General features: G+C 44.4%; 1 protein-coding gene across 1 annotated transcript in view; it reads right to left on the bottom strand.

Moving 5' to 3' along the window:
- The window catches only part of SYNE1 (spectrin repeat containing nuclear envelope protein 1), a 2,319,318-nt gene that overhangs the window by 1,380,088 nt on the left and 926,327 nt on the right, over nt 1–12,903 (bottom strand). The window contains exons 57-58 of the mRNA XM_086926873.1: nt 1,538–1,674; nt 1,120–1,297 (exon numbers count right to left, since the gene is read on the bottom strand). Coding sequence (XP_086782999.1) covers nt 1,120–1,297; nt 1,538–1,674 — 315 coding nt within the window. The remainder of the gene's footprint in view (nt 1–1,119; nt 1,298–1,537; nt 1,675–12,903) is intronic.

The following is a 12,903-nucleotide window of genomic DNA, read 5'->3' as shown; positions in this document are numbered from 1 at the left end:
GAGACTGTATCATGACAAATACCATAGAGGGACTTGCAGAGCTTTTCAATGGTACCAAGATATTGAAAACCCTGAAACTGTGCATGTGTCTTTCACATGCCAACATCCACTACACTGCTACACGCGGCATCCCATAACACAATATCCGTACCTCGGTGGGCATGATGCAAGGCATGGAAACACTCCCCTCATAGGATCAAAACAAAGACAACATCCTTCCAATCACACACCCTACAGGGTGTGGTGTGATACCCACACAGGCGGGAGCTTCAGCACCCTACATAGGGGTACTATGCGCTATTTAAATGCTGCACACTTTTGAAGGACTATAAAGGACTACTCCTGTGATGTTTAGTGAATTACGTATAGCTGGACATTTTCCCCAAAGACAAGAGTAAGGCTAAGTGAGCAAATGTCCATATTTTTCACTTAAAATTTTGAGAATCAGGCACTAAGTTGGGGGGCTAGTGCAGTATATTTCAAATGTCTGCAAGTTGTTTTATTATAAGTTTTTTCCTCACTGTAATTTAAACTCTTGAATTTTCATGGTGCTACCCATGACCATCCTACAGCCTTTAGCCTGAGTTGATCAGATTAAGATGTGGGGTTACCCTTGGTATCCCATCACCTAATTCCAGCAGTATGAGTTAAAGTCACCAAAATGAAAAATAACTATGTGGACCTGTGAATACTGGGTGACAACTGAGTTTGGGTAGGATGCTCAAAACAATACCAGGCTGCTGCCTGGCTGTGAGAAGCACTGCCTGCTCTCCTATAGAGATGCTTGGTAACAGGTAAGCACTTGCTGTGCCTGCAGCTCCTGACCCCTGATCTGAGGTTTACTGGGATCAAGTTTGGGGATCTTGATTTCAGAAACACCAGACTACTCGTACCACAGCAGAGCTGAATTCCCCAGGGATACAACTCTGCCATGCTCATAATGAGGACTTTCAGTGGCCACCGAGCAGTACGTTAAGCACATCCTTATTTAGCAAGAAAGAAATCTTAATTTAGGCCCTGTTGTGTGACAAATTCCTTATGAAGTTGTATAGCTAATTATAAACTAAAGGTGATAATGTTTCCATAAACTTAGGGCAAAGTGAACCATTGAGCACTGACCTGTATCTTCTGTAGACTGGAGGATGCGTCCGTAATATTCTGAGGCACGTCAAAGCATTTGGCAGTGGAGATTTTTGCATTTATAAGCCACTGCTGGAAGTCTCTGAATGCCGTTCGGAATCTCTGCTCCAAGACCTGCTCCTTGTTCTGACAGCCTTTCGATGCTTGTAAGCAGAGCCTTGAAGATACGGGACAATCGCAAACAGAAATAAGGAGTTACGATTCAATTCAATGCGAGCACTACAAGATGCTCTACATCAAGCAATAGAATCTGAAATGTATCAAGGGAACAGCTGTACAGATGTCATGCTTGCTGACAAAAATGCTAAAAGTTCACCTTGAGATACAAAATTATTACAGAGTTGACCTCAAAACACACAAAAAGACTGAAAGAAAACACCACCTGCGGAATGATTACCTGTTGTATTCTTTTATAAGCCCAGAAACCTTCACAGAATAAACACTCAGGTCTCTGGGAAATCTGCAAAGGTCATTGAGTTGAGTCTTCAGCTCATCTGTCATATGTTCAGCCTCCGTCAGAGCATTCAAGGTTTCCTATTAGAACAACACCAAACACAACACATCCGATTAGAATAGCACGCCCGGCGATAGAAAGAAAATGCAACGTTTCATGATAGACAGCAGTGGCGATTATCCAGCCTTACGAGCAAAATAACATCCAGGTACGATTTTGCTTGATTGTCATTTCCTGTGCAGAATACTTTTAATGTCCATCGTGGCTTCGGCGGTACGTCGCCGTCGCCAGGGAAGTAAAACCTATGCTTCGAAGATTATGCTAAAGCAGTCAATTGGCTTAACAGGCACGCATATGGACATCAGAAAAGCAGCCTGGAACGCAGCCTCAGACGCTCCAAATCCCTTTCTTCGCCAAGCTGTCCAGTCACATTTGGAAATATCTTGATTTAATTTAATTGCCACTAAATCATCAATGTTCATGCAGCATACAGTGAGGGACCTAAGTGATGAGTTTAGAATGCTATCGTTAAAGAGGGAAATGCAAAATTTTACAAGTTCCATAATCTTGAATAGGGTTCTTACATTCCAGGTGTTAATACCTAACCTGGAAATTGTTTGCTGCTTTTTGCACCAGTCACAAAAAAAAGTTAAGGAAATTCATTTTCCACTATTTTTTTCTGCCTGCTTTAAAATGAACTTGTATAGCACATAAACATTGCTATTTTAACGTAAGCAGATAAAATGGCGCCAAATCAAGTTGCACTATTTTTGCTCATTGCGTTTTCTGTATCTAATTTATCCAATAAGCATTTCCCATTGTGTTATTCCATAATACACGAGCAGCACAAATGGAGCAAAATTAATTTGCCCCATTTCTCTCCACCATAAATTCAATTAAAAACACAAGAGTGGTTAAAAATCTTTGCGTATGTGTGTGTTGTCCATGAATTATTTGCTTTCAGTTTTGCTCTGTGGACGGTTTAGAATTGTACCCTCGGCATCCATAACAATTTCACCAAATTAAGAAAAACAACTCTATTTCCAGATCTAAAAATTGTTAATTTTTTAATGTTCTCCTACTTTGGTTCTCTTCCAAAAAAAGTATTCACCTATGGGAATTTCAATGAAGCACTGATATCAGTCACATCTATCGGACTGAACATACTGCTAAGTTCAATATTTTAGTGATGTGTGACAAGCCACCAGAGGTGCCCCTAAATCAGATGAGTGAGCTCAGGGCAGCTAATACAGGTACGGGTCAGATCACTTTGAGACTTGCATGCATTGGATTTTTGTACACAGCAAGCTCTACTATAAATATTCACTTGGCGCTGCACCGCAACATTTGTTATATTAGATTTCGTATATGTGAATGTCTTTGCTTATACAGTAACAGTACTTGTCCCTTATAGAATTCAGCAACTTAAACAGGTTTTCCGTTCTAAACACCAAAACAATATGAGAAGTCAAGAGTTCCCTGTTGCTGTGACCTGCCGTGGCAGAAGAAGAGCCAGCTGAGGGGAGGAGTTGGCTAGAAGGATCAGAGCCAAAGACCGGCAGGTAAAAGTGGATGGCATCTCGCAGCAGTGGGCTTGCTGATCAGAAGCAACACGGACCTTCCAGACAGCACTGCAGAACTGTGGTGTCATTCCCTGACGTTGTGACAACCTATTTAATTCATTTTCCAACCTGAGAGAGATGCATTTTTTCCATTTGCTTCTTTGTGCAGCCTAGTCCTGTTCGCAGAGGCTGATCGCCAATATTCTGCATCCATTGGATTTATCTTTTCTTTGCAATTTCAGACATATCATGCCATGCTTTAATGGGCAACTAGATTCTAACCCTAAATCACAGCACCTCAATTGCAACTGGACAACAGTGCATTGTGTGGGTGCTTTGGGACCCACGTAAGCCCACACAATTCAATATTATGACCACAAATAGTCACCCACAAGTACCAGGCCCTTTGAGTTTGAATTGTTTCATGGTCCGACTTTGGTGCTAGCCAAAGTACAGCACAAACAGTTCCATTGTTATAACTTTGGAGGACTGCAGGATCAATGCAAATGATATGGGATACTAACAAATATTATCGCTGTTACATTAATTACTATACTTAGTAATCAAAAGGGTAGGGAGGAGGAATGAATGTCCATTTATTTCCCCAGGGTAAGTATGAAGGCAATCAGGTGCAGAAAATGGACACTAGTTACAATTCTAAACCTTTGGATAGAATGACTATAGTACCCTCAAAAACTCAATGTATCTCGGTATTGCAGTATATGTCTTTCATCCGCCCCACATTGCAGTTGTGGCAGTTATCATTGGGTACAATAGAACGTGCTTGGTGACCGCCTCATCCAGAGGCTCCTCTGGTCTAGATTTGCAGTGTCCAGAGATGAAAAATGCCCCCACTAAGTAAGGGTGAGTGAAGGAAGTGGGTTAAAAAATAGATCAACACCTGAGGTATTTAATAAATGGTGTGGATCTAAAAAATAAAACATAAGCGGTACTTGTACTAGATCGTGTTACTGGATCTATAAGTATATCATTAAGGGTTGTGTCGACATGTTTCAGCCCCCCTTGGCTCAACGGAGTCTACGGGGCTTTCGTCAGGACTAACAGACAGACAAACATTAAATCATATCTTTACTTACACAACTTGTGTAGTATATTTAGATATCTTACTTATTAGGTATTCATTGACCAATCGTGCTCTTTTGACCTGTAAAAAGAGAAACAGACAAACAGGCATACAATACACATGAATATAGTATAAAGTATTGTATACTGTTATGTATGTACGGATTAATGATTGCTATTTCCCTCTGAGGCGGAAGCCGGAGGTTTACTGTGCTCTCTTGCACCTCTGCGTTAAAATCGAGTGATTTTCTAATTGTTTAATAACTATTTTAAAAACTGTACCATATTTTATTGGGAGCGTTTTTAAATACCCCTGACACCCCCTGCAGCGAGACTACTTCGATGAGGCACCCCCTTTTCACAGCGTCGCTCTAGCGAGGCGCAGGGAAGCTTTGAACTCCTCTTTGGCAGCCATTTTAGATTGGGCAGGCTCGCCGGAGAGCTCAGCGCCCCTCCCGCCCTCCCTGGGTATTTAACAGGATGAAAATCGGGCTCGTGTGATTAATGATTGCTATTTCCCTCTGAGGCGGAAGCCGGAGGTTTACTGTGCTCTCTTGCACCTCTGCGTTAAAATCGAGTGATTTTCTAATTGTTTAATAACTATTTTAAAAACTGTACCATATTTTATTGGGAGCGTTTTTAAATACCCCTGACACCCCCTGCAGCGAGACTACTTCGATGAGGCACCCCCTTTTCACAGCGTCGCTCTAGCGAGGCGCAGGGAAGCTTTGAACTCCTCTTTGGCAGCCATTTTAGATTGGGCAGGCTCGCCGGAGAGCTCGGCGCCCCTCCCACCCTCCTCCCGCCCCGCCCAAAGTATGTATAAAAACAACAACATTGCCCGTCCGCGCAGCGGGCGGGCGCAGCGGGCGCGCCGGCGGCGCGCCGGAGGCGCGCCAGAGGCAAGCCCGTCTGCGCCCGTCCGCGCTAAGGACGGGCTGGACGGGGGGACCTATAGGTCGAATACTATGGGCCATGGAATATTGAAATATTCCCTATGGGATATGCTACGTCTTCGACCCAAAACGGCTCCTTGCTCTCACAGCCTCACTCCAGAAGACCTCATCGTGTCTAAGGGATGCGGGTGCTTCTTGACAGACTCGGTCGATATGATTCCCGCTCTGTCCGTCACTCCTCGGAAGTCCTGCTCACCGGTCTCTCCTAGTGAACTGGGTATAGAATGCTTGCTCCTTAATGCGCGCTCACTTATTAAAAATAATATCATTTTTAAGGAGCTGATCTTGGAGAAGAATCCGATCTGGGCTTTTATTACGGAAACATGGGCTAAGGACTCCTCTGGTCCGGACCTTATTGAAGCAGTCCCTGATGGGTACTGTCTGACTCGGCAGGATAGAGTCGGCCGGGTCGGTGGCGGCCTAGTCATCCTGCATAGGGACAACTTTCAATGTCATACCACGCTTTTATCTGACCCCAAGGATGCTACTCAGGTGGTCTACTTTTCATTACATGAGTCCCATGTCTCCCCATTTAACGGGATTTTGGTCTATCGTCCGCCCGGTTCTAGAGCGGACTTTAGTCTAAAACTGCTTCAACTCCTGGAACCCTACTTTGGTCGGGAGAATCTGACTATTTTGGGTGATTTTAATTTTCATTTGGAACTATTGGAATCACATGACACCTCCGTGCTGCTGGAAGCTCTGACAGCATGTGGATTCACTCAACTGGTGAAAGGACCCACCCATCGAGCTGGTCATACGCTCGATGGCATTTTCTCTAATGACCAGAGACTTTCAGTTATGGTTCCTTTCTCCCTCTCCTGGTCAGACCACTTGGCAGTGCCTTTCAAAGTGGCCCTCCCTAGTCAGGAAAGTGTCGGGAAAATCCCAAGTACTTTTGAAGTACGTAGGAACTTCAAAAAGATCGATGAACACTCTTTTGACCCTTGGATTCCTAGTCTGTCTTCTATTCGGGAGATGGATCCTTCCTCAGCGGTGCCACATTACGATATCATTCTGAAAGAGGCCTTGGACGAACTGGCGCCAGCTCGGTCCTGCTATTCAGCAAGGAAAAGACTATCAGCTCCTTGGTTCTCTGAACAACTCAGACTCCTTAGGCAGGAAGTAAGGAAACAGGAGCGTCGATGGCATGCCAGTTGGGATCTCAAAGACAGGGAAGCTCACAAAACCCTGCTCAAGAGATATAAATCGGAAGTTATCAGGACCAAGCAAGATTACTTTGTGGCCCTGACTTCCTCCCTTTCATCTCCCAAAGAGCTCTTCAGGATCGTGGACTCTATCACATCTCTTCAGGTCCCCGATCCAGTTGTTCCATCTCAGGAGCTCTGTAATGACATCGCTCACTTCTTCCAGTCCAAAATAGCGGACATTTACACTGCCCTGGAGTCTCAGAGGCTTTCTACGGCAGAGTCATCAGTTACCGTAGTCCCTGATGTCCCATTGGAAGAGTCTCCCGTGGCCAGTTATCTGGAATCCTTCCCCCCGCTCTCCCTACAAGATCTCGACAAGCGGCTTGATAAAACCAAGTCAGGGTCTCCACTAGATGCTTGCCCTCTTAAGATCTTGAAGCAGTGCAGGGGATCTCTTCTACCCCCTCTACTTGAGATCATGAATGGGGCCACGAGGGAGGGTGTCTTTCCACAGCAGTGGAAAAATGCTGTGGTTAAACCCCTTCTTAAGAAACCCTCCCTTGATCCTGGGGTCTTAAAAAACTTCCGCCCCATCTCACTGCTTCCGGCCCCTGCAAAGATGCTCGAGTCCCATCTTAACGAGCATCTAGCGGCCTTTGTGGAGAATTCAGGCTGCCTTGACCCTTCCCAGCATGGTTTCAGGAGGGAACATAGCACCGAGTCCGCCCTCACCCTGGTTCTCGATTCCATCCGCATGAGTGTGGATGAGGGCCGGACATCCCTCCTGATCCTTCTGGATCTCACAGCTGCCTTCGATACCCTATCTCCCCAGGTCTTAACTTCTCGACTGGGCGAGATTGGGGTTCGGGGGGCAGCCCTGGGTCTGCTCTCTTCCTTTCTCGATCATAGGGAGCAGAGGGTAATGTTGGGAAAATTTCTATCTCCATCCCTGTCTGTGCAATGTGGGGTCCCTCAAGGGTCGGCGCTTAGTCCCACCATTTTTAACATCTATGTGACCCCCCTTGCCAGACTCATTAGATCTTTTGGGATGGAGGTAGTCTCCTACGCGGACGACACACAGATCCTCGTGTCTCTCTCCCAGTCAATTGAGCTGACCGCCTCCAGATTTAGATCTTGTATGGAGGCCGTCGGCCAGTGGATGATTTACAACTCACTCAAATTGAATGGGGAGAAGACCGAGGTGATGGTGTTCGGTGGAAGGGAAGATATCTGGTCCATGGAGTGGTGGCCCGACTCGCTCGGTCTGTGCCCCAAACCTACTTCTTCAGCCAAAAACCTTGGGGTAATGATTGACCCTACCCTGGACATGCGCCAGCAAGTCAACAGGACGGTATCGACCTGTTGGGGCATAATTCATGTTCTCAGGAAAATAAGGAACTATCTTTCCCAGCCGGCAAGAAGACAACTTGCTGTCGCCCTTTTGGGATCGCGCCTGGACTACTGCAATGCGCTGTATGCTGGACTGAATAAGAGTCAGATGCAGCGCTTGCAGGTAGTACAGAATGCGGCAGCTAGATTTGTCCTTGATCTTCCCCGTCGCTCTTCGGCCACGCTGGCCAGGAAGCAGTTGCATTGGCTTCCGATTAAGGAGCGGATTGTCTTCAAGTCCATGTGTATGGTCTATAAAGCCTTGGCCAAAAGCAGCCCCACAGGGATCAGAGCCATCCTGACATACTACAACCCTGGCAGGAGCCTCCGCTCCTCCAATCACTCTTTCCTCCACATCCCCCGTACTCGGAAAGCCAGATGGGGTGGTAAGGCTTTTTCCCTCCTGGCCCCTAAATGGTGGAACGATCTTCCATTAGAACTTAGGTCCCTCCCCTCCCTCCAAACTTTCAGAGCAGCCCTTAAAACTCGCCTCTTTGTTCAAGCGTACATGTAAGTGCATTACTGCCCGCTTTTGATCTTTTTTGCTAGGCGCCTTGACACCTTCGGGTTTTAGTTTGCGCGGTATAAGTTGCAAAATAAATAAATAAATAAATATGTGGGGGCGCCAGAGTTAGCTATAGTCTAATCTTCTGGGTCTCTTATTTTGAGATTTATGTCTGGTATCAGGTGGAGGGAGGACTATTTGGGTAGAGGACTGAGAGTCTAATGAAAGCGACTGTCGCCAAAAAACTGGTTTATTTGACCCCATAGATGTCATGGGACCTGCAGTGCGGAAAATCTGGCTTATATATTACCGCAATGTATGAAAAGCTAGCACAAGCTACCTTGCCCATGAGATAACTCCAAAATAAGGCCACATTCAAACTGACACGCATAAGTTAGATTATTCGAACCAACACATCGTGGACTAATAGGCAAAATATTTCTATGACAGCCATACCCCCACACAGGGACACATTAACATGGAAACAAATAAAGTTGTAGCACCCATTGTTAAAAAAACCGATCACATGACCCCTTCAAATACGTGTCACTGACGTCTGCTCCCAGTCCAGGGGCAGAGTCAGCACAAGTGGCAGGATTCTTCTACATGCGGGTAATGGCGGCGGACTGTTTGCTGTTTTCCTCTTTTGAAACCTAGCGGTAAGGTTATACGTGAGCCTAATAATGCTTCGTCTCGCTTACCTTTAGCTCTGAGGCTACAAGGAAGCTTGAATCCTCTGACGAGGCTATTAACGAATAGCCATTAGGTAAGAGAATACGTACTGTCTTTTCACGCAAACGCGCGATTAAAGCTGAGAGTGCCAATAATCTTTAAAATAATAAACTTTGCAAGCCGCATTATCGTAATTTCTTAAACTAGTGGCCAAAGCTAATGGAGCAATGCATACCCCCCACTAGTATGCCATTCTCCTTTGCGAAAAGCGCGAAAACGACTTACTACTAAGCGCGAGTAGCACTCATTAAACAATTGCCGATATGCCTTATTACACATTGCAGGCAAGAAATAGCACCCTGTGTTCCATCAGAGTCATAAGCTATCACCCGATACAGCTTGTGACTAAAATAAAACTACCTCAACTAGAGAAAAGATAGTGTGCGCACTTTGACCATTACCATCTAAACGTACGCACGTGTTATAGCAACCGTATGTGAATACCTGGAATTGAAACCCAACCCATTTTTGACCCCAGCAAAGTGAATAAGTGCGCGCTCTTAAGAGTATCTACATTACTTCTATTAACTAGTGGGTTACCACCACACCCACCTTATATAAAAAATGACGAGCACCTTTCATGATAACACTAGGTGCTTTTTGACTAAAAACTCAAAAACATAGTGTTCAAGCACACATTATCCTGGATACAAGTAATATATAAGCCAGATTTTCCGCACTGCAGGTCCCATGACATCTATGGGGTCAAATAAACCAGTTTTTTGGCGACAGTCGCTTTCATTAGACTCTCAGTCCTCTACCCAAATAGTCCTCCCTCCACCTGATACCAGACATAAATCTCAAAATTAGAGACCCAGAAGATTAGACTATAGCTAACTCTGGCACCCCCACGTACATAACAGTATACAATACCTTATACTATATTCATGTGTATTGTATGCCTGTTTCTCTGTTTCTCTTTTTACAGGTCAAAAGAGCACGATTGGTCAATGAATACCTAATAAGTAAGATATCTAAATATACTACACAAGTTGTGTAAGTAAAGATATGATTTAATGTTTGTCTGTCTGTTAGTCCTGACGAAAGCCCCATAGACTCCGTTGAGCCAAGGGGGGCTGAAACATGTCGACACAACCCTTAATGATATACTTATAGATCCAGTAACACGATCTAGTACAAGTACCGCTTATGTTTTATTTTTTAGATCCACACCATTTATCAAATACCTCAGGTGTTGATCTATTTTTTAACCCACTTCCTTCACTCACCCTTACTTAGTGGGGGCATTTTTCATCTCTCGACACTGCAAATCTAGACCAGAGGAGCCTCTGGATGAGGCGGGCACCAAGCACGTTCTATTGTACCCAATGATAACTGCCACAACTACAATGTGGGGCGGATGAAAGACATATACCGCAATACCGAGATACATTGAGTTTTTGAGGGTACTATAGTCATTCTATCCAAAGGTTTAGAATTGTAACTAGTGTCCATTTTCTGCACCTGATTGCCTTCACATTAATTACTATGTCAGACAAAATTACAATAGAGACCAAACAATGCAATTAACAGTAGTCAACACCTCAGAGCACAAGGCAGAGTTATCAACAGCAACAGCAATGTCAAAAACAATTATTATTATTACCTGCACCCACATGTATCATAGAATAGCAGCAATAAAAGCAAGCACTCTCTGGAATCACTGAAATAATATTATCATAAATGGGATTCTGCAATCATTGTATAAAAACTCATCTCTGATTTCCTTATAATCAGCAACTTGTGACTCACCGAGCCGCCAATTACAAAGAAATTACATCAGAACTCAACTGTAATAACTTATTAAAGTTGACTTCTGACGTCTTTATGCCTGCTGTCAGGACCAGCCGCCTTGGGGAAAGGCAGTTCGGTACACACAGTATAATTAAAGAAGCTGTTTATAGAAGGAAAGCAAACTTTGTTTTTCTTTTTCTACTCTTTTCTTTCTGTACACTGACACACAGAAGGAAAATGCTACTTACCAGTATGCATCTGTTCTTGGCATGTAGAGCTGAGGAGTTACACACAAAGCATAGATGGCCACCTAGTGTTGGGCCCGGATGTTTGCAGTTTGTTTTGTTGTAGAAATGTCTTTGGGAGTCACGGGATAGGTGACTCCTCCTTAGGATGATACTGCGCATGGGCATCGTCTCCATCCCCAGATTGTTTTTCGCCATTAGGGAAGTGATGGAGCTGTACAAGAGGTAGTGATGTCCATGTGATTTGTATCTAATTAAGATAATACTGGAACAGATAAAGGTAGCCAGGGATGTGGGTGGGCGTGTGTAACTCTGCAGCGCTACATTGCAAGAACAGATGCATACTGGTAAGTAGCATTTTCCGTTCGAGGCATATGAGCTGCAGATTACACACTATGCATAGATTGTATAGCAGTACCCACACCTAGCGGCGACCACCCGTATCTGTTGCAGTTGTTTGAAACAGTGTTTTTAGTACAGCCTGGCCCACAGTCGCTTGTTGTTTAGTTTGCGCATCTACACAATAATGCTTTGTGAATGTGTGGGGTGTAAGCCATGTAGCTCCTCTGCATATGTCATCTAAGGGGATGTTCCCCAAGAATGCCATTGAAGCCCCTATCTTTCATGTTGAGTGGGCTTTTGGAGGAATTGTTAACGTTCGTTTTGCTGTTTGGTAACAAATTTGTATGCATTTAACAATCCATCTGGCGATCCCTGATTTTGATATAGGGTTGCCTTTATGTGGCGGCGAAAAAGACACAAAAAGTTGTTTTGTTTTACGAAACGATTGTGTCCTTTCGATATAGTACAGCAGTGCTCTTTTAACGACTAAGGTGTGCAGAGCTCTTTCTGCGACTGTTTGAGGCTGCGAGAAAAATACGGGCAGCTCAACAGATTGATTTAGATGGAATGGTGAAATGACTTTAGGAAGGAATTTAGGATTAGTACGAAGAACCACTTTGATATGATGCATTTGCAAAAAGGGTTCTTGAATGGTAAATGCTTGTAGTTCACTAACCCTTCTAAGAGAAGTAATTGCTACCAGGAAAGCTACTTTCCAAGTTAGGAATTGCAATTCACATTTATGTAATGGTTCAAAGGGAGGACCCATTAACCTTGTAAGAACAATGTTCAGGTTCCACACTGGTGCTGGTGGCGTTCTGGGAGGAATTATTCTTTTGAGTCCTTCTATGAAAGCTTTAATAGCTGGTACCCTAAAAAGAGATAGATGTTGTCTATTTTGTAAGTATGCTGCAATGGTAGCAAGGTGTAGCCTGATAGACGTATAGGCTAGGTTACACTTTTGAAGGTGTAATAGATATCCTATGATGTGTTGGATAGACACGTCTAAGGGATCTATTTGGTTGTTTTGGCAGTATATGACAAAGCGTTTCCACTTAGCAGCATAACATGCTCTGGTCGTTGGACGTCTAGCTTCTTTAATGATGTTCATGCATTCTGGAGGAAGGTTGAGGTAACCAAACTCTATGACCTCAGGAGCCAGATCGCTAGGTTGAGCTGAGCTGGATCAGGGTGTCTGATCTCTCCATGGTTCTGTGTTAATAGGCATGGAGATAAATTTAATTTTTGATGGGGCACTACAGACATTTGCAGCAGCGTGGTGTACCACGGTTGTCTGGCCCAAGTTGGAGCGACTAGAATGAGCGTCAGGGAATGTTGTTGTAGTTTGCGCACCACTAACGGAAGTAGTGGGAGAGGAAGAAAAGCGTACGCAAATAGTTTTGACCAGTTCCTCCATATCGCATTGCCTTTGGACAATGGATGTGGGTATCTGGCGGCAAAGTTTGGGCATTTTGCGTTTTCGTGGGTGGCAAAGAGGTCTATCTGAGGTTGTCCCCACATTTGGAAGAACGGATGAAGAACTTGCGGGTGAAGTGCCTACTCGTGGATCTGCTGTGTTTGTCGACTTAGCAGATCTGCAATAGTGTTTT

The sequence above is a fragment of the Lissotriton vulgaris genome, chromosome 6 (genome assembly GCF_964263255.1).
Source record: "Lissotriton vulgaris chromosome 6, aLisVul1.2, whole genome shotgun sequence".
NCBI lineage: Eukaryota > Metazoa > Chordata > Amphibia > Caudata > Salamandridae > Lissotriton > Lissotriton vulgaris.
This window is presented reverse-complemented; position numbering and strand designations above follow the sequence as displayed.